At 44.1% G+C, this 22535-nt stretch overlaps 1 protein-coding gene across 1 annotated transcript in view; it reads left to right on the top strand.

Moving 5' to 3' along the window:
• Positions 1–22535, top strand: part of LRP1 (LDL receptor related protein 1) — a 386504-nt gene that overhangs the window by 287415 nt on the left and 76554 nt on the right. The window contains 12 exon segments of the mRNA XM_055003348.1: positions 64–238; positions 4256–4350; positions 6658–6807; positions 7728–7871; positions 8738–8863; positions 10463–10594; positions 13551–13685; positions 14253–14382; positions 15123–15249; positions 17308–17459; positions 18800–18924; positions 19991–20362. Of these exon segments, the coding sequence (XP_054859323.1) occupies positions 64–238; positions 4256–4350; positions 6658–6807; positions 7728–7871; positions 8738–8863; positions 10463–10594; positions 13551–13685; positions 14253–14382; positions 15123–15249; positions 17308–17459; positions 18800–18924; positions 19991–20362 (1863 nt within the window).

Genomic DNA, 22535 nt, shown 5'->3' with positions numbered 1-22535 from the left:
TCCCTTCTCTCACTAGACTTTACCTCTGTCTCCCCTCCTTGACGTAACTTTTTTGCCTTGTAGACTTACCCAATGCCCACGGTCTCGCTGTGGACTGGATCTCCAGGAACCTTTTCTGGACCAGCTACGATGCCAACAAGAAGCAGATCAATGTTGCCCGGTTAGATGGTTCCTTTAAGAACGCTGTGATTCAAGGACTGGACAAGCCCCATTGCCTGGTTGTGCATCCTCTCAAAGGGTAAGTCTAGAGCAGTGGTCCTCAACTTTTTTGGCACCAGGGACCGGTTTTGTGGAAGACAATTTTTCTACGGACCGGAGTGGTGGTGGTGGTGGTGGTGATGGTGGTGGTTTCGGGATGATACAATTGCACACTCTATTTCTATTATTACATTATATAATGAAATAATTATACAACTCACCACAATGCAGAATCAGTGGGAGCCCTGAGCTTGTTTTTCTGCAACTAGATGCTCCCATCTGGAGATGATAGGAGACAGTGACATCCGAAATGTGTTGCTTATGTCCAGTCTAGTCCGTGATCTCGTTTTGGTTGCTGTTGCTGCAGAAAACCCTGCTTCACCCTGCCTCACAGCTCGCCGTCCTGTCCCTTCACTGCCAGCAGCCTGGTTGCTAACAGGCCACGGACCGGTACCGGTCTGCAGGCTGGGGTTTGGGGACCATTGGTCTTGAGCAACTTGGGGCACTGGCTCAAAGGGAACAATGGGAGAGATCTTGGGTAGCACTCTTCCATCTCCTGGGAAGGGGGAGCAACGTGATTTCCACATGAACATTCCACATTAACCATGATGAACTTGATGAACATTCCACATTAACCATCATGGCTCAGCTGCTCTGTGGCTTGTTATTATTACCCCCAGATAGCTGGGTCAGGAGTAGGTAACCCCTGCTGCATGTGCCGAGCAGCAGCATATTAGATCATTTTGTTCAGTATGCATGGTTGGTTCTTTGGCTGGGAGAATCAAGCCAAAACCCAGAGCCATGGGTAGTGCTGCTGGAACTCAGCTTTTTCCCAGGGACACTGGCCAAATCCAGTCCTTATTTCTCCCCTCCCCCCCTTTTATTTGCCAGGAAGGTTGTCTTCCCTGAACTAGCAAGATTTGAATCCTTTAACACTTTAAAGACCAACCAGATTTCCAGGGAATAAGCTACTTTAAGGTGCTGCTGGACTCGAACCTTGCTGTTCTAGTGCAGACTAATACGACTACCTGCAATTAACTTCCCTGAAGTAAGCATTGTTAACATGGTTACAAAGGAAACCCAAAAAGGACAGCCTAAAAGCTTATATTATAATGGGATATCAAACTCAATAGGGGAGGAGGATAAAAAGAAAAGATTGAAAAGGAGATGGACGATGGAGACTAGTCAAGTAATACAATCATAAATCCTGGGAACGATGAAAACAAATAGTTCTTGAGGGATTTCATAAAAGGTAGAAGAGATCTAATCAAGAGGCTGTCAACGGATAGTGCATTCCCGGTGTAGGAAACCGATAAAGGACACTAATAAATGGGGGGGGGGGGGAGCTGTGCTGTAAAAAGAAAAAAAGAACCCAGAGAACGCAGTGGGGGAAGAATGAAGAGGAAGGTAATGAAAGTGAAGATGAAAGGTATAAGGGAAGAAAAGATTCATGCTCTTATAAGTAAATAACAAAACCTTTAATTAGTTGCTGAAAGGATAGGACAGTCATGAAAGAGAGAGTAGTGCAATATATATTTTTATTTCAAAGCCAAGAAAATAATTTGAGCGATTAAATAAAAAACAGAAATAAAATGCCTGAGGTTGAGACAGTGGGTTGGTTCCAGAATAAATTTTCCAGTGGCAGAATTGTGCCCCCGCAGGCCACTAATTTCTACAAAATGCTGCTCCGGTGGAGAGGGGCCCCTGAGGAATGACGTGAGGGCGGTCTGCAGCAGGAAGGGGGAACCGGTAGAGAAATTGCCACTTTAATTCGGATCCCACCCAGTAATTACAGCAAGAATAACAGTAATCCAAACTAGATATAATTAAAGCACAAACAAAAGGATGAACTAAATCAATAGCAAGAAAAGAATGGGTTTAAGATTCAGAAGTTGATAGCCGCGTGATTTAGCAATGGAAAGAAGAAAAAGAACGAGAAGAGAAGGAGGGCTCCTCCAAACACGTTAATTTGGGGCGGGAGAAGGAAAGGAACCAAGAGGGAAAAGTTCTGTCGTTTGCTCGATTGGGAGAAGACAGCAAACTAGCTGGAAAATCAGAAAAACAAGGAAGGTGAAAAATCAGGAACTGAAATAATAACTTGGGTAGCCGTCAGCAAATGTTGTGTATGTTGTATGAGTGTGCTTTTGTGTGTGTGTGTGTGTGTGTATCAGAAAAGCAAAGCCCCAGTGTGAATTTCTTTCTTGGGGGGATTATTCAGAAAGCATGTTTGCTCCCCAGCACCCCACCTGCATCAATCTACTGTGACTACCTGAGTACAGGTAAAAGCTGTGAAGTCCTTATTGCTTGAACTTTATTGGAGAACCTGGCCATCTGTGAGCGGGATTAGATTCTTCTGACACCTGGACTTGTGTTTGGAGAATGGAGTGGCCCTTGTGAATTCCAAAGTTGGCCACCCTTGACTTTCCAAGAGGGTTCTTTATGCCTTTGCCTAGCAGCATTAACTCCCCCCTACCAATACCTATCTAACAGGGGTATCCCAAGCAGAGTCACACCTTTCTAAGATGACTGAAGTCATTGGGCTTAGAAAGGTGTAACACTGGGTAGTTACAAGGGCTCTGGAAATACACAAGTTCCTCTGAAAATCTCAGTTCCTGTTGCTAACTTCTTCCTTCGGCCACACCCTTCCATAATTATTTTCTAGCACCTTTTTGCCAAAAGTCAGCAAAGAGAATTGCCAGGACCTGCCACCTCTGGCTCTCCCCCCAGCCAATCATATAACAACAATTATTTTATTCAGTACTATAAATACATGTGGCTTATTTATTTCATGTATTAAATTTTATTTTCTTTCCTGCTTTTCTCACATAATAATGTCACACACAGTAATAAAAATACCACAATTTTGGCTACACTGAATTTCTGATTTCTGTGTTAGGGGTGAGCAGGAGGTCGGCCACGACCTATATTTACAGTTAAAACCCACACTTCTTGTCCAGCAACGTCGGCTGCTGTGAATCTGCTTTGAAAAGCTGGCAGAAGATCAAGAATTGTGATTGGTCTGTCCTATCTTAAGCACTCCTATAGAAGCTCATTAAGACTTACCATTGGACCATTATCTTTTGAGGGTTGGAATGTGTTTTTCTAGCTTTACAAGCAGGTTGCAGTAATGCAATGACCCAAATGGAATTTAAGAGGCATGTCTAAGGGGATTTTCTTCCTGTCTAAGCCCCGTAACCACCTCCACATTTAGCAATTAATTTCCACCCCCAGGCCCCAGTCTGTATCTAGCCCAGCAATAATGGTAGTCCACAGTTGCAAACAATTACTAATGTGCATTGAAAGTGCATTATTCAATGTGTGTGGAAGCAGCCAATGTGGGATGGAGTGAAGTGGCATTTGCAAGGGAGAGTTGGCTGCTGGGAGGGTATGCTTAACACTTGGTGTTTGGTGTAGTGGTTAAGAGCGGCAGGACTCTAATCTGGAGAGCCGGGTTTGATTCCCCACTCCTCCACTTGAAGCCAGCTGGGTGACCTTGGGCTAGTCACGGCTCTCTGGAGCTCTCTCAGCCCCACCCACCTCACAGGGTGATTATTGTTGTGGGGATTATAATAACATACTTTGTAAACCACTCTGAGTGGACATTAAGTTGTCCTGAAGGACAGTATATAAATCGAATGTTGCTACTATCATCATCATTATTTGTATTTGTATTATTATTAGTATTATTAGTATTATTATTCTCCTGCTTTATGAGTCTCTTCTTCAATTAACAACTCCCCACTCCCATCCCAGCAGTTCTGCAACTAGAAGTAAGTCAAATCTGAGAAAAAAACTTGTCTGGAAGGGTAGAAACATTTACTGGGGAGAGTCAGGCAGGTGCAAAAAATTGAAAACATCTTCTCTGCTCATTCTTCTCTTTAAATTATGCCCCCTCTCCCCTGGCTGATCATATGACTTTGGCAAGCATGAGTTTAGAACATGTGTTTACCAAAGTAAAGTACAGTTCCATCCTTGGAGATGGGACTGAACTAGCGACTTGCCGGAAGTAAGTCGCTAGAGTCTGTATTTTATGGAACTTTGTTTGTCTCTTTCATAGGAAACTCTACTGGACAGACGGAGATAACATCAGCATTGCCAATACGGATGGCAGCAACCGTAGCCTGCTGTTTGCGAACCAAAAGGGCCCTGTTGGTATGGAGAAAATCCCACTCCACCATGTCCATTCTTAACTCTGTACCCTTTAGGAGTGGCCAAGAACCTTGATTCCCAGGGTTTCTCATCACTTGTGGCCATCATTGGCCATGTCTGTATCCCTTTGGCTAATGCAATTCTTGGCTTGCGACTGAGATTCATTCCTGACTCCAGAATTGGTATGATCTTTGGAATGGCCCTGGGAAGCTCTTCCAAATATTTTGGGATCCATTTCATCCTTAAAATATAGAGGTCTTCAGTAGGCTTGAAGACCTTCATTCCCTTTACGTTCACACCCATCTTCTTGGTAGGTGAAAGCAAAACAGGCTAAAAGTAGAAGAATACATAATCCTTTTTAACCTTCTCCATCTCTTTTCCCATAAATGGATGCCTCTGCTTGTGCCTGCATGAAGAGTGCAGGAGTGAAATGCAAGATGCTAGAATATGCCCTCTTTCTGCCTTCCGCCTATACCACAAGCCCCTTTTAGAACTAGAGATTTGCACTTTCACTGCAACTCCTGCAAAAATCTGATCCCAAATCATGTACCAAGGAAGTCCAGAGGCACAGATGAACAGCCTTACACAGAAGTAGGACATGCATTAATGTGACAACTGCATTGAAACCATGAGAGAATCCCTTTTGTGCACACCACTGTACCTGCACAGCCACATCACTGCAGCAGGATGCTAAACAGAATTGCTTCCAGGAAACCAGAGCTTTGTCCATTTGTTTGATTTTTTTTTCATTCCATCAGTGACTAACATAAACAGGCTGATAAAGGCTGATTCCGCACATGTTGGATAATGCACTTCCAATCCTCTTTAGAGATCATTTGGAACTGAATTTTTCGAGTGTGAAACAAAAAATCCACTTCCAAACGATAACTAAAGTGCATTGAAAGTGCATTATCCAACGTGTGCGGAATGTTGCATTGTATAGTTTTTCAGTGAGTGATTCCACACACGTTGGATAATGCACTTCCAATCCTCTTTATAAATCATTTGGAATGGATTTTTTGTGTGCGGAACAAAAAATCCACCTCAAACGATTGATAAAGTGCATTGAAAGTGCATTATCCAATGTGTGCGGAATCAGCAAGTGTCATCCTAAATGGAGTTTACATGCTTCTAAGTCCATTTAAGACAATGGGATTAGAAGGGAGTAACTCTGCTTAGGTCAGTACTGTGTTATTTGGCATTACAGTTCCATATCTGGAATGCGCAAAAGCATGAACCATGGTATTAGCTTGGAGACTTGACTCCTGCAATCACAAGGCACTTCAACGAGCTGTGACTTCTGTACAAAGAAGAAAACAAGGGGAGTCCCGCTGCATCAGACCAGTGGCCCATTGAGTCCAGCATCCTGGTTCTCACACTGGCTAATCAGGTGCCCCTGAAGGGCCACAGCAGGGGGTTCAGAGGCCAAAGCCGCACTATACTATATTGTGTTCAAAGCAAGCTGTAGTAATATCATGGTGGGGGATGAGAGACAAGCCTGTAATTTGTTTTATTTTCATTTATTTAATGAGTGCAAACCTTTTTGTTTGCCTGAACCAGCATTCTTATAATGACAATTGGGGGTGTCGTACAAATGCATTCAATTGTACATCCCAATAGGTTAGATCCAGCCAGCTTTGTCACTTAATCCTGTCATTCTCTTCCTCAGCACGGTGTCCACATGACATCTGTCCCTGAAGGTTCCACGATCTCCAACATAGGGTTTTTTGGTGCTCAAAGGAAACCACACACACATCTTTTTCAGAAACAGAAAGGATGGCTGGGTCCAACTCAACAACCCACACTCGATGTTTCACACTAGAGACGGGCATAAACCGAAATACGAACCAAAGTTCAGCATGAACTGGGCCGGTTCGTGGTTCGCAAACCGGTGGTTCATCAGAGCTCATTTCTGATGAACCGCCACAAACGTTAGGCCGGTTCATTTGGTTCGTTTTTTGGTTCATCACTGCAGACAGCCTGGTGCCAATCAATCAGTTTCCTAGGCAATGTGGAGGAGGGGTTTTCTGCAGATCTTCTGCTGGCCCAGAAGTGACTTTTCACGAACCAAATGAACCAGTTCATTAACTGGGGCAAGTTCATGAAAGTTCGTGGTTCATTAAACACGACGAACCATGAACTGCACAGGTCGTTCCCCCCCCCCCCCCCGGTTCATGCCCATCTCTACTTCACACTCACATGCTTGTACATAAGCATTCACAGGCACATGGCACAGGGCTTTCATCAAGGGTACTGTAGCTCCTCCTCCGTGTTTAAGCCAACATTCCAGTAACAATTCTCTCATACCAGGCCTCTCCATCGACTACCAGGAAAGCAAGCTATACTGGATCAGCTCTGGCAATGGCACCATCAATAGGTGTAACTTGGATGGCAGCGGTTTGGAGGTGTTGGAGTCCATGAAGGCCCACCTGCGTAAGGCTACAGCACTGGCTATCATGGGTAAGGAAGGGAAGCAAGCTTGGGAAAGGGATCAGTTACAATATATAGAGACTCTTCTCTGCTGTCCTTTCTGTTCTGGTGTAACTTTTGTGTGTGTGTGTGTGTGTGTGTGTAAGCTTTGATGTAACTTCTACCTTTGTGCTGGAATTTGAATGTCCCCCTACCTAAAGTTCCCACTAGTTGCCAGCTGGCAGTTTAGGCTGGCAACCTTGTGCTCCTATTTTAATATGTCTTTCTTGGCTTCCAGATGATTTCTGGTCATAGATCCCGAGGAGTTAGCCGTGTTAGTCTGTAGTTGCAAAATAGTAAAGAGTCCAGTAGCACCTTTAAGACTAACTAACTTTATTGTAGCATAAGCTTTTGAGAACCACAATTCTCTTCGTCAGATGAGCTATATCTCCCTGAGACATGAGTTCATCCTCTTCTTCCCCTCCCCCACCCATCCTTCTAGGCCCTGAACACCTAAATCCTAACAGTCCTTATCCCTGGGCAGGAACCTTGCCCTATAACTAACATTGCTTTCCCGTTTTGCGTCACTTCTGCCAATGCTGCTGTCTGAGTCCACTGATACTGATGGATCTCTAATAAAGTAACTGGACTCTTGAAGTGTCTCAGTGAAGTAACGGGATCTAACTAGCAGAGGCTGACATTTCGGCAGAAGTGACGCAAAGGGAGAAGGCGATAGCATGGGGAAGACGATAGCATGGTATAGTCAGAACTTGGAAGCAAAATTGGGTTGGTCCTTGGATGGGGGAACCACCAAGGAAGGCTGTTTAGGGGAAGGCAATGGCAAACCACCTCTGCTTTTCACTTGCCTTGGAAGTCCCTTGCTGGGGTCAGGTATGATTTCACAGCACATATGCACTTAAGTGCACCTGTCCTGCTTCCTTACGCATCTAAGCCTCCCTTTTCTCTCCCAGGTGACAAGTTGTGGTGGGCTGACCAGGCTGCTGAAAAAATGGGCACCTGCAACAAGAAGGATGGGTCGGAGGCCGTTGTGCTGCGCAACAGCACCACCCTGGTCATGCACATGAAAGTCTATAATGAGAGCATTCAGCAAGAAGGTGAGGTCTGGGGATGCGCAAATGATCATGAGATGTAGGTCTGCTTCATACCAGGGGAGGGCCTGAAGCTCCATGGGAAAACGGTAGTGGGTCAGGAATACAGGTGGGCACAAACAGCAATATGAACAGCAATACTGTTCTGCTGTTCGCAAGCAAGCTGTTCGTGAGGCCCCGTTCCGAACGAACATGTGTTTTGTTGCATTCATCAGCCATTTGTAAAGCCAGACAGTCTGTCACCTTCACTCAATTCCTTTGGCAACGTAGGCAGGGACTGTCTGAACTCTGTCTGAACTCCTGTTGCCCTGGAAACCCCAATCTAAGACCAACTTAGCTTGATAGGCAGGTCTTCCTTCCAAGTGTGGCACTCCAAATTGGACGATGGCTGGAGGAGAGCCTTCTGAACACTCCCTGCAAATATGGGCTCTCTAAGACCCAAGGGGGGGCGTTCTGGCCCCAACTAACATCCAACCATGAATGTGTTCGTTAACAGATCATGTTCGTCTATGTTCCTAAATCACTGTTCGTGGACGGCAACGAACAACGAACATTGTGTTCGGTTTTTTTCCCTGTTCGTGCCCATCTCTAGTCAGGAAGCAGTGGTACATGCATACTTTTTGTGGAAATGACTGTACCAGCCTGGTAGCTGGCTCTTTAGGGAGGCAGGCTTCAGGACTTGGTGGTTCTTTATGTAATTGTAGTCATTATAAAACTGCCTTCCTGATTTGTCAACAAGGCTCAGACATGCCCCCTTCGTTCTGTGAAGCCATGTGGGGCGTGCTGAGAAGCTTGTTAATAACTGCACCGACTCCAGCAGTCTTTGCCCAGCCGTGTCCATCCATCTCCTTTTTGTGTTTCTGCTGTTGCAGGTACCAATCCCTGCAGTATCAACAATGGAGATTGCTCCCAGCTCTGCCTTCCGGTCTCGGAGACTTCTCGTTCCTGCATGTGCACAGCTGGCTACAGCCTGAAGACCGGACAGCAGTCTTGTGAAGGTGAATAAATGGTCCACACTGGGCTCCTATGGGTTTTGTGGAGTGTGGTGTACAGCTGTTGGATCTAATTCCTGGGGGAAGGTGCCGCTCTGCCTGTCTGAGTGGTCTCGGACAGCGCCTCCTGGTGGCCTCCTGTGGTTTTAGCCTGCTGTTGTAAGCCTGGCTAAATTAAAAGCCTACAAAAGTGCTTTGAACACTGTAAAGCACTATATAAATGCTAAACACTCCAGATGGGTTGCTGCCTCAGGGCCAAGCTACAAGTGACAAATGACACTTGAACAGCAAGTGTATTTCTCCCTGTTCACTTGCCCTCCACTCAATCCACTTGCCGTTCAAGTGTCATCCGTCACTTGTAGCTTGGCCCTCAGTCGTTAGTGTGTGATCATACTGTAAGAAAAAAGGTTAAATTTCAAAGCTTCTTACCCAGATCTTTGGCAAAAAAGGGAGAAAAGCAGATTCCACGGATTTGGATGTTATACAGCATATATTTGTATGATTTGTGGCCTCTAAAGGCCTGATACGATGCTGCTCTGAGCATGCTCTGATCGACAAGATTTTCACAATGGGATTTTTCTGGGCATTGAATCAACTGTACGGTATTGTTCTGTATGTTAAGAGCTAGTTTGGCAGAAGATGAGGTTTTCATAACTCATTCTGACAATGAACAGTACATCTCTTCATTTTGGTCTGCTTCTTCAAGGCTGAAGAAAGGATGAGTAACTTTACAAGAAAAATTCTATAAGCAAGATGCAGTCAACCATTGTATGTCAGACATATCTATACATTTTCATGTGTGTTATGTGCCGTCAAGTCGCCTCCGACCTATGGTGACCCTATGAATGAAAGACCTCCAAAATGTCCTATCATTAACAACTGGAGGACATGGCTTCTTTTATTGAGTCAAACCATCTCGATTTAGGTCTTCCTCTTTTCCTACTGCCTTCTACTTTTCTTTGCATTATTGGTTTTTTCCAGTGAATCTTGTCTTCTCATGATGTCACCAAAGTACAATAACCTTAGTTTTGTTGTTTTAGCTTCTAGGGAGAATTCAGGCTTGATTTGATCTAGTACCCACTTATTTGTCTTTTTGGCTGTCCATGGTATCTGCAAAACTCTCCTCCAGCACCACATTTCAAATGAATCCATTTTCTCCCTGTCAGCTTTCTTCACTGTCCAACTTTCACATCCATACATAGGAATGGGGAATACTATAGTTTGGACTATCTTGATCTTGGTCCCCAGAGAGACATCTTTATCTTTAAGGATACATTTTTATATATGAACTGAATCGCATACATGATTAATACTGTATTCCATCACACCATAATATACTGTATCAGACCACCAGTCCACGTAGCTCAATATTGTCTACTCTAATGGTAATGTCCATCCCTGACCAGGTACTCCTTCCGAGGTTTATCCCACCTTTAATATCCATCCTTACCCCTCTACCTGAGATTCTGCCATTTTGAATGCTTAGAAAATTGAACCTGAGACCACGGACAATGGTAACCATGTGCTGTGTCACTGATCTGTGGCCTCTCATATGTGCTTTATGCTGAGGCTCCAAGTCTGTTTCTGTTCCTTTCTGGCATGCAGGGGTCGGCTCTTTCCTCCTCTATTCTGTGCATGAGGGTATACGCGGCATCCCATTGGACCCCAATGACAAGTCTGATGCATTGGTACCTGTCTCCGGGACCTCACTGGCTGTTGGCATTGATTTCCATGCAGGTAAGTGAATGCCACGCATGCATTTGCCACGATGAATCTTTCTGTGGGTGGGGTGGGAGGAGATCATCTGTCTTGAGAAAAATGAAAAGAACAAGTACCTTCCTTTAGTTTAAGGATACTGCTCATTTGGCCAACAGGCCAAATACCTTCTATGGGTCAAAACACATGAGATGCATGGGTGAGTGTTGGATCCTGCAAGGATCCTTGGGAATTGTAGTTTAAAAAACCCAGCTGCTCAATGTGAATCTCAGCTCAGTCGGGGAGAATCGCAACTGGAGGGACTTTCATTCTCTCTCTCTCTCTCTCTCTCTCTCTCTCTTTCTTTCAAAAATCCTCCAGGAGCTCAGAATGGGGGTTGAGGGGGAGGTTGGGAACAACATAATAACAGCAAAAAAGCCTGTGAGCGAGAGAGAAACCCAGTACCTCCCAGTCTTCTTCTCCCAGCAGGGTCCTATTACACCCCCCTCCCCATCTCTGAGCTCCTGAAGGAAAACCAGCCAATTGGATTTTTGAAAGAGAGAATCCCTCTAGTCGAGCGGCTGTTCTTTGCCAGAAAATCCACTTTGTTCGGTTTTCCTCCAGTTGCTTGGAGAGGGGGAGGGTTAGACTACCACTCCCAAGGACGCTTGCGAGACCAATCAAGTGTTCTTCACGTGTAATGCATCTTGTGTGTTTCCACACTCAATCAGCAGATACAGTATCCTGACAGTAGCTATTCCTCCCATTCACTCCATAGGCAAGGTTACGTAGATTTGTCATCCTTTCTGGTGGGAGAAAGCCCCTCCCAGTTCCAGTTCTGCCTGCTCTACAGTAACAGAGATTTTAGAGCTCTTGCTCTGTACTTCTGTTTTGAATGGGGAACGGTGGAAAGAATGTCTGTCTACAGAAAGATCAAAAACACAAGCACTATTGCTTTGGAGTGAGATGGGATGACGTTGCTGAGGACTTGCACATTGCATTCTCAGTTCTGCTTTCCAGAGCAGTATGTTACCTCCCCACCCTTCCTGTTTATTACAGTGTGTGGAGTTCATGCCAACAGGAAAAATTTAGCAGGATTTGGTTTTAAGAATGCAGCAAATTGTGATCAAAATCATAGTGTCAGAAAATTGATAGATTTAAAAACAGGAAATGTTCATTTTGGCTTGTGTTGTCTTTTTCTTTTGAATTCCTTTATCAGAAATCATGGAAATAGCATAAGGTTTGGATTGGGTTTCTCGCACTGTCAAACCAATAACTTTTAAAAAAATGATTTGGTTGAATATCCTCCAGGCCAAATAGTTCCAAATGCTGGAAAATTGGTTTTGGAATTGAAATAATGTAGGGCAGATTACTGCAACCGGAAGTGGTTTTAATGGAATTATTGGAAGTAATCCCAATGGTGGGGAAAACATAACTGGGAATGATTTATTTGGCCTTCAATCAGCAATCACAGGCTATGGACAAGGGCATGGCAGACTCCACCTGGACTTTTAAATTATTCTTCTGCTATTTGGGCAATTTCAAGCATGCATGTAAAAAAACTTTTTTAAAAGTTCTGTACAGTGCTTACTTGAGCAGAATATAAGCATGGTTCCTATGTACCTTGCTCTACAGTTTGCTTGGCCAGATATGGGGATCTGCTCTTGAGATTCTTATATTGTTTTGGCAAATTGGACAGGACTTTTCCCCAATTTTAAATTTGTAACGCTGAATAATTTTGCCAGTGTTTTTCAGCTGGGCAAGATGGTGAGGTTCTTAAATTGTTGCGTTACTGACAGTAGGCCTGTGTTTGATGTTTTTGGAGGTTCTTCTCATCCTCCACATATCCTCTTTAATTGTCCCTTTTACACAAATATTCATATTCAGTATCTTGACTCTATTCTTGAATATAAGATGAGTCTGTCTGATCATATTAAAGTGCAAAATATCTTGAAGGACACCTCTCCTGGTACAACTGAGAATGTTGCTTTGTTTCTTTGGTACGCCTTTTAAGATTCATCAAGATAAGACACGGTCATGATCCGATGTTATACTTGAATTTTGTGTACACGTTTTTATCCTTTTATTGTAATAATTCTGTAATTTGTATTCGCCTAGCCTGTTTGCTATTATGCCATTAAAGGTCCTGATTGGTTGGTTGGTTGGTTGGTTGGTTGGTTGACTGAATGATTGGTACTTTTCTAACTATGTAAAGAATGTATTGTCGAAGGCTTTCACGGCCGGAGAACGATGGTTGTTGGGGGTTTTCCGGGCTGTATTGCCGTGGTCTTGGCATTGTAGTTCCTGACGTTTCGCCAGCAGCTGTGGCTGGCATCTTCAGAGGTGTAGCACCAAAAGACAGAGATCTCTCAGTGTCACAGTGTGGAAAAGATGTAGGTCATTTGTATCTACTCAGGAGGGGTGGGGTTGAGCTGAGTCATTCTGTAAGAGTTTCCCAGGGTGTGGAATGCTAATGGCGGGAGGCTTCACTGAGTCATTCTGTAAGAGTTTCCCAGGGTGTGGAATGCTAATGGCGGGAGGCCTCAGGATACAGTGAAGCCTCCCGCCATTAGCATTCCACACCCTGGGAAACTCTTACAGAATGACTCAGTGAAGCCTCCCGCCATTAGCATTCCACACCCTGGGAAACTCTTACAGAATGACTCAGCTCAACCCCACCCCTCCTGAGTAGATACAAATGACCTACATCTTTTCCACACTGTGACACTGAGAGATCTCTGTCTTTTGGTGCTACACCTCTGAAGATGCCAGCCACAGCTGCTGGCGAAACGTCAGGAACTACAATGCCAAGACCACGGCAATACAGCCCGGAAAACCCCCAACAACCATATGTAAAGAATATTTTTATGTGTGCGCATGGGGAGCTGTAGGAATTAATTTCTCGCATCCAAGCAGGAGAAGCAACTGCAGTCTGTTTCCTTCTTTGAACACATTCTCTCCCCACTTCCTGCCAAATGCATTTCCTTTCCCCCCTCAGATAATGACACCATCTATTGGGTGGACATGGGCCTGAGCACCATCAGCCGTGCCAAGAGAGACCAGACGTGGCGAGAGGATGTGGTGACCAATGGCATCGGCCGGGTGGAAGGCATAGCTGTGGATTGGATTGCGGGTAAGGGAATTTGCATTTCCCAGACTCAGAGCTGAGTGGGAAACATCTGCCTCCCAGCAGAGGGGAGAAGGAGCAACTGGTTTGCTCACGGTGGGCACATTTTTTGGCCTGAGGAGTATATCTGAGTGTGGACATCATATGGTGGGCTGCACCATAAAATCTGTACATCAGAGCATATCTTTCAGGGGAAGTTTTTTTTTTCCTGGGGAAGTTTGGATAATGCTTCAGAAATGCAGGTGCCCAGCAAACCAAGCTTATTGCAAGAGGAGAGGAGGCAGGTTCTATGTTGCTCCTTATCTAGGCAAAGAACTGCCTTCTCCATCCTCAACATCTTCTTTTGCTTCCTGGCCACAGCAGACTTTTGATATAAGGCAAGAGAGTGGAGACTTGGCACATAGCCCTCTCTCTGTCATTACATTTCCTGTGCTGGGAGCTCACATTCTTTCATGCAATCGAAAATACATTTTGAGGGCTGGGTGAAAAATTCCTGCAAGCTGGATGTGGTCTTCGAGCTGTGGTTTGCCTCCTTCTGAACTAAGTAACCATCTTATATCCTCTCACTGTTAGGCAACATCTATTGGACAGACCAGGGCTTTGACGTCATTGAGGTAGCCAGGCTCAATGGTTCGTTCCGCTATGTGGTGATCTCACAGGGGCTGGACAAGCCGCGGGCCATCACGGTGCACCCAGCAAAAGGGTAAGATCAGCTGTGGTGAGTGAGATTACTTAGAACAAAGACAAATGATTGTGACAGAAACAAACACGAGGTGCTTTTCAGTCTGAGACAAGAAGAAACTATTGAGTTCGGTTATGGGAAGATGTAAGGCTCCTGAATGCTGCTTGAAATCTTACATATTCATCATCGTGTCTTCGGTGCAATCCCACACGGGAACTGTACATGTGCAGGCCAGCCGTGCGCATGCACAGTTCCCATGTATGCTTGCACTGAAGAACACTCGATGAACAACAGTTACAGGTAGGTGCAACCCTGTTTTCTTCTGTGCAGGCATACATGGGAACTTCACATGCGCACGGCTGGCATGCGCATGCGCAGTTCCTACATGTACCTGCACAGAAGAAAATGAATAACCGTTACAGGTAGGTGAAACCCTGCTCTTTGAGGAGATTAGTGGGGGGGGGGGAGCAGAGTGTGGGAAAGTTAGACTGGATCTAATCCATCGATTAGCACATGTATGTAAATAATTTGATTCTTTGTCACTTGATTACTCAACACTTGCAGCTGAATGAATGTGCAGACTTGAGCTGCTTGAAAAGCCTTGGGCTTCAGGTGATTCAGAGGACTGATCGGTATTGTGCAGGTCACTGCTCTGAAATGCAGCCCTCCAGGAGCAAGCAGGCCATCTGCATCTGTGCCTTACTGCTTGGTAGAAAAGAGATTCATTTACTGACCGTGGCACCGGCCGTTCTCTTCTCCAGGTATCTTTTTTGGACAGAGTGGGGCCAGTATCCTCGCATTGAACGGTCCCTGCTGGATGGGACAAAGCGTGTGGTCCTCATCAACAACAGCATCAGCTGGCCCAATGGGATCTCAGTTGACTATGAGGTATAGTTGACAGAGGCGGAGTCATTTATTTATTTATTTATTTTCTTTTTTTTTTATTCCGCCCTCCCCGCACAGGCAGGCTCAGGGCAGATTACATTCAATAAAAATGTTACAGTAAAATGCACACTTTAAAACAGCTTAAAACAGCAATACAATATAAATATTTAAAAGAATACAAAAATAGCAGCAGTCAACCAGTCAGGGGAAATCAGTCTACCACCTAAAACCATAATTAAAAAAGAGACTAGACAGTGGAGGCCTCTAATAGGGAGGGATCCCGATCTCCTCTATTCGGCCAGTGGAGGCCCAGCTCACCCCAAACCATATGCCTGGCGGAACATCTCTGTCTTACAGGCCCAGCGAATGGATAGTAAATCCTTCCATGCCCTGGTCTCATTTGACAGAGAGTTCCACCAGGTTGGGGCCAGGACCGAAAAGGCCTCCCTGGGGCCAGAGACCACCAATAGTTGTTTATCTCCTGATCGGAGCATCCTCTGAGGCACATATGGGGAGAGGCGGTCCCGTAGATATGCCGGTCCCAGGGTAAGAGAATTAACAATGTTATAGGTAAGGGTCATCTATAAAACAGGTTTCAGTCTACAAGATTTATTTATTCATTTACTTTACAGCATGCCTTTCTCACTGAGACTCAAGGCGGGTTCTATATGCAATCACAAAGCATAAAACATCTAATAAATAACACAATAATACTAAAGTTACAAAACTAGTACAAACAAAAAACAGTCTAAAAATGGAAAAACTTCTGTGACCTTGAAACAGTTTCTGTGCTTACTGTCTGTGAAGACTTCAGTACCGCTCCAGTTTGTGTCCCAGTCGGAGCGACAGAGGGCACAGATAGCAACGCAGAAGGTTGCCCTGTACGAAGCTGGCAGGACAATGTTCTTTCACTGATACATGTGTAGGCTGAACTGCCTGCTTTGGTTCCACAATTGCCGCCATCAGCTTTGTAGATGGGTAGAGGCTAGTGTTGGGTAAAGAGTAGACCCCTGTGCGTGTGAACTGTGGGGAACTGCAAAAAGAAATAAAAAAAAAGAATCCTGCTGGGCCAGAGCAAAGGTATGCCTGTTTTGTACCACAGTCAACCAAGAGCCTCTGGCAGAGTTACAAATAAGGCATGAAGATAGCGGCCGTCCCCTGCCATCACCCAAATCAACTGGTGTTCAGAGTTACGCTGATACTGAACGTGGAAGCTGCATTTAGCCATCAGGGCTAATATTTATTAATTTATTTAGAATATTTATATGCTGCCTCTTCATGCTTGAGGTGGCTTATAGCTGATATTATAAAACCAAACCATTAAAACATATTCATTAAAAGAGAATCATTTTAAAAAAGGCCAACTCCATTAATTAGACCCGTCCTCTGTGAATCAGCCTTTTAAAAACTCATGCACCACTATCTAGTACTCCTAAAAATCGCTGATACACCGCAGTGAAGGATAGCTCAGCTTGTTTAGCCCTGTCCCAGCTAGAAGCTGTTGGGTTGGATTATAGTCACAGCCTTATATGACCACATACTCTCCTCTTGGGATCAGTTTGAGCTTGCAGTTGGAGAATGCATGGGTTGTGCACCTAGCTGCTAGAGATGGACGTGAACCGAAATACGAACCAAAGTTCATCACAAACCAGGCCGGTTCACGGTTCGTGAACCAGCAGTTCATCAGAGCCTATTTCTGATGAACCGCCATGAACTTTAGGCCAGTTTGTTTGGTTTGTCTGTTCATCACTGCAGACAGCCTGGTGCCAATCATTCAGTTTCCTAGGCAATGAGGGGGATGGGCTTTCTGCAGACCTTCTGCTGCCCTGGAAGTGACGTTTTCACAAACAAAACGAACCGGTTCGCAAACCGGGGCAAGTTCGTGAAAGGTTGTGGTTAGTGGTTCATGAAATGTTGATAAACTACGAACCTCACAATTCGGTATTTTCCTGATTCGTGCCTATCTCTACTGACTGCTCCATCTCCAGTCTGAACTCACACTGGCAACATGCTTTAGCATCCTAAGATTCCTATGTAACTCACAAAAATGGCTTTTTTTAGGATGGGAAGCTTTACTGGTGTGATGCCCGGACAGATAAGATTGAACGCATTGACCTGGAGACGGGTGAAAACAGGGAAGTTGTCCTCTCCACTAACAACATGGACATGTTCTCGGTGTCGGTCTTTGAGGATTACATCTACTGGAGTGACAGGTCTGTATCTCAGTGATGCTTACTGACAGTTGCTACAGCAGAAAGAGAGCGCTATGGTTTTTTAATGGCAGTATTTTATTTGCACAAGCAAAATTGTTTCAGTTTATTTCCATGGGGACTTAATGTACATCATGCCTGGCTATTTTGTGTACCCATTGCGCCTGCTGCATATTTGAATTTTGCCCTGTGCTACAAATTACATTTTGTCATCTGTTCATGGTAAGTGTAAAAGTTATCGTAAACATGATCACGTGTATGTACACACAACAGGGTCTCAAATCTGGAGTGGCAGTTGCATGTGTGATTGTGTGAACGACTGTGTATGCAAAAGTACGAATATATGTCAGAAGTTGTCTTCTGAATCCTAAAGATAGCAATATAGAGCAGCGCAGTTGGTCTGCGTAGCACAGGAGTCTTCAATGCAGCGCCCATGAGCTCAGAGATGCCCAGTGATACCTTTCCTGGTGCCTCCCAAGTGTTTTTAGAAAAGTGGCTTTGGCAGCAGGTGCCACCACAGCACAAGGATCTTCACTTCATGACTGAAGGTAAGCAGCGTGTATGCAAGAACATTTTTTAAAACAATATGTTTATTTAAAAGGCATCCTGTTAAACAGAGCTTCTGCTCTGAAATCAGTGGGCTTAGACAAGAGTTACTCTGCTTAGGATTTCACTATTAAGAGTGTTGCTGTACGTAGGCAATTTATTTGAAAGACAAGGAAGCTTATACTTGGTGAAACTCTTTCCTCCCTTTCTACGTCTTAAAACCACCCCCAAAACAGGAGCTAGTTTCACCAGGGAAAAATAATGAGGGAACCTTTTGAACAGTACTTGCACAAATACGGGCACCCCGTGGCAAAGCAGAGATGAAAGGGAACTTGTTTATATTGTCAGGCATAATTAAGCAGAACAAATATGTGAAAAAATATAACAAATGCCGGTCTCCTGCACAACAATATCCACATAAGTGAATGAAACGTGTTTTCATTGTACACTGATATTACACATGTTTACAGTATCATCTGTGCCCAGCCCTTCAAAGGGCCACATTTGTGAAAGCTGAGAGCAGACTGAAGAAATGCAGAGTCTACAGAACATGTGTGTTTGTAAATGTGCCTGTTTGTTTCATTTTAGAAGCGTTCATCAAGGGAGAAAGGTGTGCTTGAATGATCTGTGATATACATGCGCATGTTTGAATTTATGCACATTTAAGGTTATGCGCGAGTGGCAGATTTGAGTCTCACTTTTTTTATTGCTGCCTGTTTGCACTTAGCTAAATTGTGGCTGTGTCAGCTCTTCGCAGTACAGCTCACGCTCACACAACTGACTGTGCATCTCTCTAGGACTCATGCAAATGGATCTATTAAGAGGGGAAGCAAGGACAACGCTTCTGAAATTGTCTCTCTGCGCACAGGAATAGGGGTGCAGCTGAAAGACATCAAGGTGTTCAACAGAGCCAGGCAAAAGGGTGCGTGAAGATGGACTCGTCCATTTATTTATTTATTTACAAAATTTATACCCCACTTTTCTGCCCTCATCAGGGCCACTAAGGCAGCTCAAAATCTCAGAAGGCAGGGGCGCTTGAAACAAGTTCTTGAAAGATGACCATGGCGGTTGGATAGGTTTGTAAGAAACTAGTGGTCCTTCAGGTATGTTGATCCCAAACTTTACAGGGCTTTAAAGATCAGCACCACCACCGCAAATTGTACCCGGAAACAGATTGGAAGACCCATGTAGATGGGTCAAGACTGGAGTGATGTGATCCCTAGGATCCACTCCAGTCAACATCCTGGCTGTATCTTTGTGCACCAATTGAAGTTTCAAAACATGAAGGCATTCCATTAAAAAAAAATGCTCTGTTGAAGGGCAGACTTGATGTTTGTTTTACTTTTTTAACACTATATCGTAACAAAATTTATGGAAAATGATAATAACAATAACACATTATAAAGAACATGAGTAAACAATTAATGATAAAGGAAGGACTAATACATATGAACGCACGAAGCTGGATACATCATCTGTCTGTCGAGGTCAGTATTGTCTATTCAAAGTGGCAGCAGATCTCCAGGATCTCAGGATGAAGTTTTTCATATCATCTACTAATTGATCCAAGAGCCCCGTGGCGCAGTGTGGTAAGTGGCAGTACTGCAGCCCAAGCTCTGCTCACGACCTGAGATCGATCCTGGAAGAAGCCAGGTTCAGGTAGCCAGCTCAAGGTTGACTCAGCCTTCCATCCTTCCAAGGTCGGTAAAAAGAGTAACCAGTTTCCTTGGGGTAAAGTGTAGATGACTGGGGAAGGCAATGGCAAACCATCCTGTAACAAAAAGTCTACCAAGAAAATGTCATAATGCGACGTCACCCCATGGGTCAGTAATGATTCGGTGCTTATACGGGGGACTACTTTTACCTTTAGGTGTTCAAGTGGAATAACCTGAGGTGGGAACTTGACTCCACCAGGCTGGTCATACTTTTCAGATCAGTCTACAGATCACTGTTAACTCTGATTTTCTTTTTATCCGTTGTTTTTCCAGGTACCAATGTATGTGCTCAGAACAACGGTGGCTGCCAGCAGTTGTGCTTGTTCCGGGGAGGAGAGCAGCGGACATGTGCATGTGCCCACGGCATGCTCTCTGAGGACAGTGTGAGCTGCCGTGAGTATGACGGCTACCTGCTCTATTCGGAACGTACCATTCTCAAGAGTATCCACTTGTCAGATGAAAACAACCTCAATGCGCCCATCAAGCCGTTTGAAGATAGCGAGCACATGAAAAACGTCATTGCCTTGGCTTTTGACTACCGCTATGGCAACAAGGGTAGCAACCGCATCTTCTACAGTGACATTCATTTTGGCAACATCCAACAAATCAACGATGATGGAACAGGACGTAGGACCATAGTTGACAGTGAGTACTTTGGAGGTCCCTCTTTTTTCTTCCCTGATGACTTCCTCTAGGGAGTGTTTGAAGGAGTGCAGGCTGACTTCCATGGGCTCTGGAGAATGATGTGAAGGTTTCTCTTGGCCTCTGTATAATCTCAAACACTTGTTTTTCAGAGACATGCAAAGAGTCTTTTATTTCATGCTCACAGACCAACAGGTCATAAGCAGACAGATTCAGAAAGATACAATTCCATAAGAAAGGTTAAACAGATAACCCAAAATGCTAAATACAAAGTATAAAAGCTGTTACACAGAAAGCTGTGTTAATTGATTGTGATTTTATCTTGTATATTTCTTCTGTTGTGACCCACCCTGAGCCTGCTTGCAGGGAGGGTGGGATATAATAATCAATCATAATCATAATCATAATCATAATCATAATCATAATCATAATCATAATCATAATCATAATCATAATCATAATCATAATCATAATCATAAGTCAGGAGAAAAAACATTAAAAACCATAGATAAAAATTTTGCCGTGGAAAGAGTTACGCTCGGGTCAGTATCGGATAAAAGTTTTGTAACAACTTCTTGTTTCGAAACACGTACCCATTTCTGGATGAGTACTGAGATCCATTTATCTCTGGCGAGTACATGTTTCTTATAGTCAGTAAAAAGGTGCCAAATAGTATCTAGATTCCCTGATTTACAATCACAAAATCGGTCGTTAAAGAGAATCCCTAAAAACCTGCCTGCAAAGTCGCTCTGCTGAGACAAATGCTGGTTTGGAACTTTAGTGAGATTGAAGGGCATGGGGGGGGCATGTGTGTGTGGGTGGAGTTGCCCACTTGTCACTGAAAAGTCTACTCTTTAATGTTGGCACCAAGCAAGGAAGGTTGAACTTGGAGGTTAGGAAGGGACAAAGGAGAGGAGATAGTCCTTTAGATTTGTGTGTCAAAATCTGCTTCATGAACTGTGCTCAGAAGACATTAAGGAGCCAGGACCATAAACTGCCTTCATTCCTGGATTGCTGAATGAAAACACATACTGTGGCCTGTGAAACTTAGGCAAACATTCAGACAAATGCAGATTTGAATCCCTGTTCAGGAAGGGTTTTTTTTTTAAACTTTTCATTTAATAATGCCAACAACAGAAAAAACAAAGAAACCTATAGTTACAGTAGATATCCATTCCCCTCCTACTGCATTATGTAGCTTGTCCACACGACTATTAAACTAACAAAACTGTAACATCAGCAAAAACGTATAATGTCTTACATTTGTTTGGATTTTTCCAGTTTAAGGACTTTTCTTCCAAAACAGCAAATACAGGCTACTATGCCTCCATAAACCGATCCTCTTTCTGTCTCCCTTACTGAGTCCTGACTTCTTGTAGTCATTTGTTAACATATAAAAGATCTCAAACTTTTCCGAGCCTGATCTTGCTTCAGTGGGGATTCTGGACTCTTCCATTGCTGTGTGATGACAAGACAGGCAGCTGCTATTAAATTCTGGATTACCTTTCTAAGCAATTTTTAATTACCAGACGTCAATATAAAGGGGTGGGGGGAGGAAATCTCTCCTTGTTTCAATGCATACTGGAGTGCTCAGCTGAGATACATCAATGAGGCTGTGAGACAGCAGAAGAACCCATGGCATGACGTTCGGATGCAGATGTTTAAATAAAAATCAATTTTCTTCAGCCAAGCCAATAATTTCCTTGTGCTGTGGGCTGAGGCGAATTGGCAAGGTACTCTTAATGGCAGATAGATTATTAGGCAATTTGTCAGGAATTGAAATACGGCTGTGCAGTATTGTTTGGGCAAGATCGCAGCAGCATTGTTAGTTGTGGATAGTTTAACAATGCAATTCCAAGCAGAGTTACACCCTTCTGAGCCTATATGCCTTCGGTAGTCTTAGAAGGGTGTAACTCTCCTTTAAATAAAGTCTTAGGGCCAAGCTACACATGACGAATGACACTTGAACAGCAAGTGTATTTCTCCCTGTTCACTTGCCCTCCACTCAATCTACTTGCCGTTCAAGTGTCATTCGTCATGTGTAGCTTGGCCCTCAGAAGGGTGTAAAGTGTGCACTCTGATGCCAGTTTGTGCTTACACCGTATGCTGCATTTCAGTCTGGATTGTTATCACCTTTGAACCCTAGCAGAGATCCTAGTTTTTAGAATCAGGTGGG

The sequence above is a fragment of the Eublepharis macularius genome, chromosome 19 (assembly GCF_028583425.1).
Source record: "Eublepharis macularius isolate TG4126 chromosome 19, MPM_Emac_v1.0, whole genome shotgun sequence".
NCBI classification, from domain to species: domain Eukaryota; kingdom Metazoa; phylum Chordata; class Lepidosauria; order Squamata; family Eublepharidae; genus Eublepharis; species Eublepharis macularius.
The sequence above is the reverse complement of the archived record's forward strand: the minus strand, read 5'-3'. Positions and strand labels throughout refer to the sequence as shown.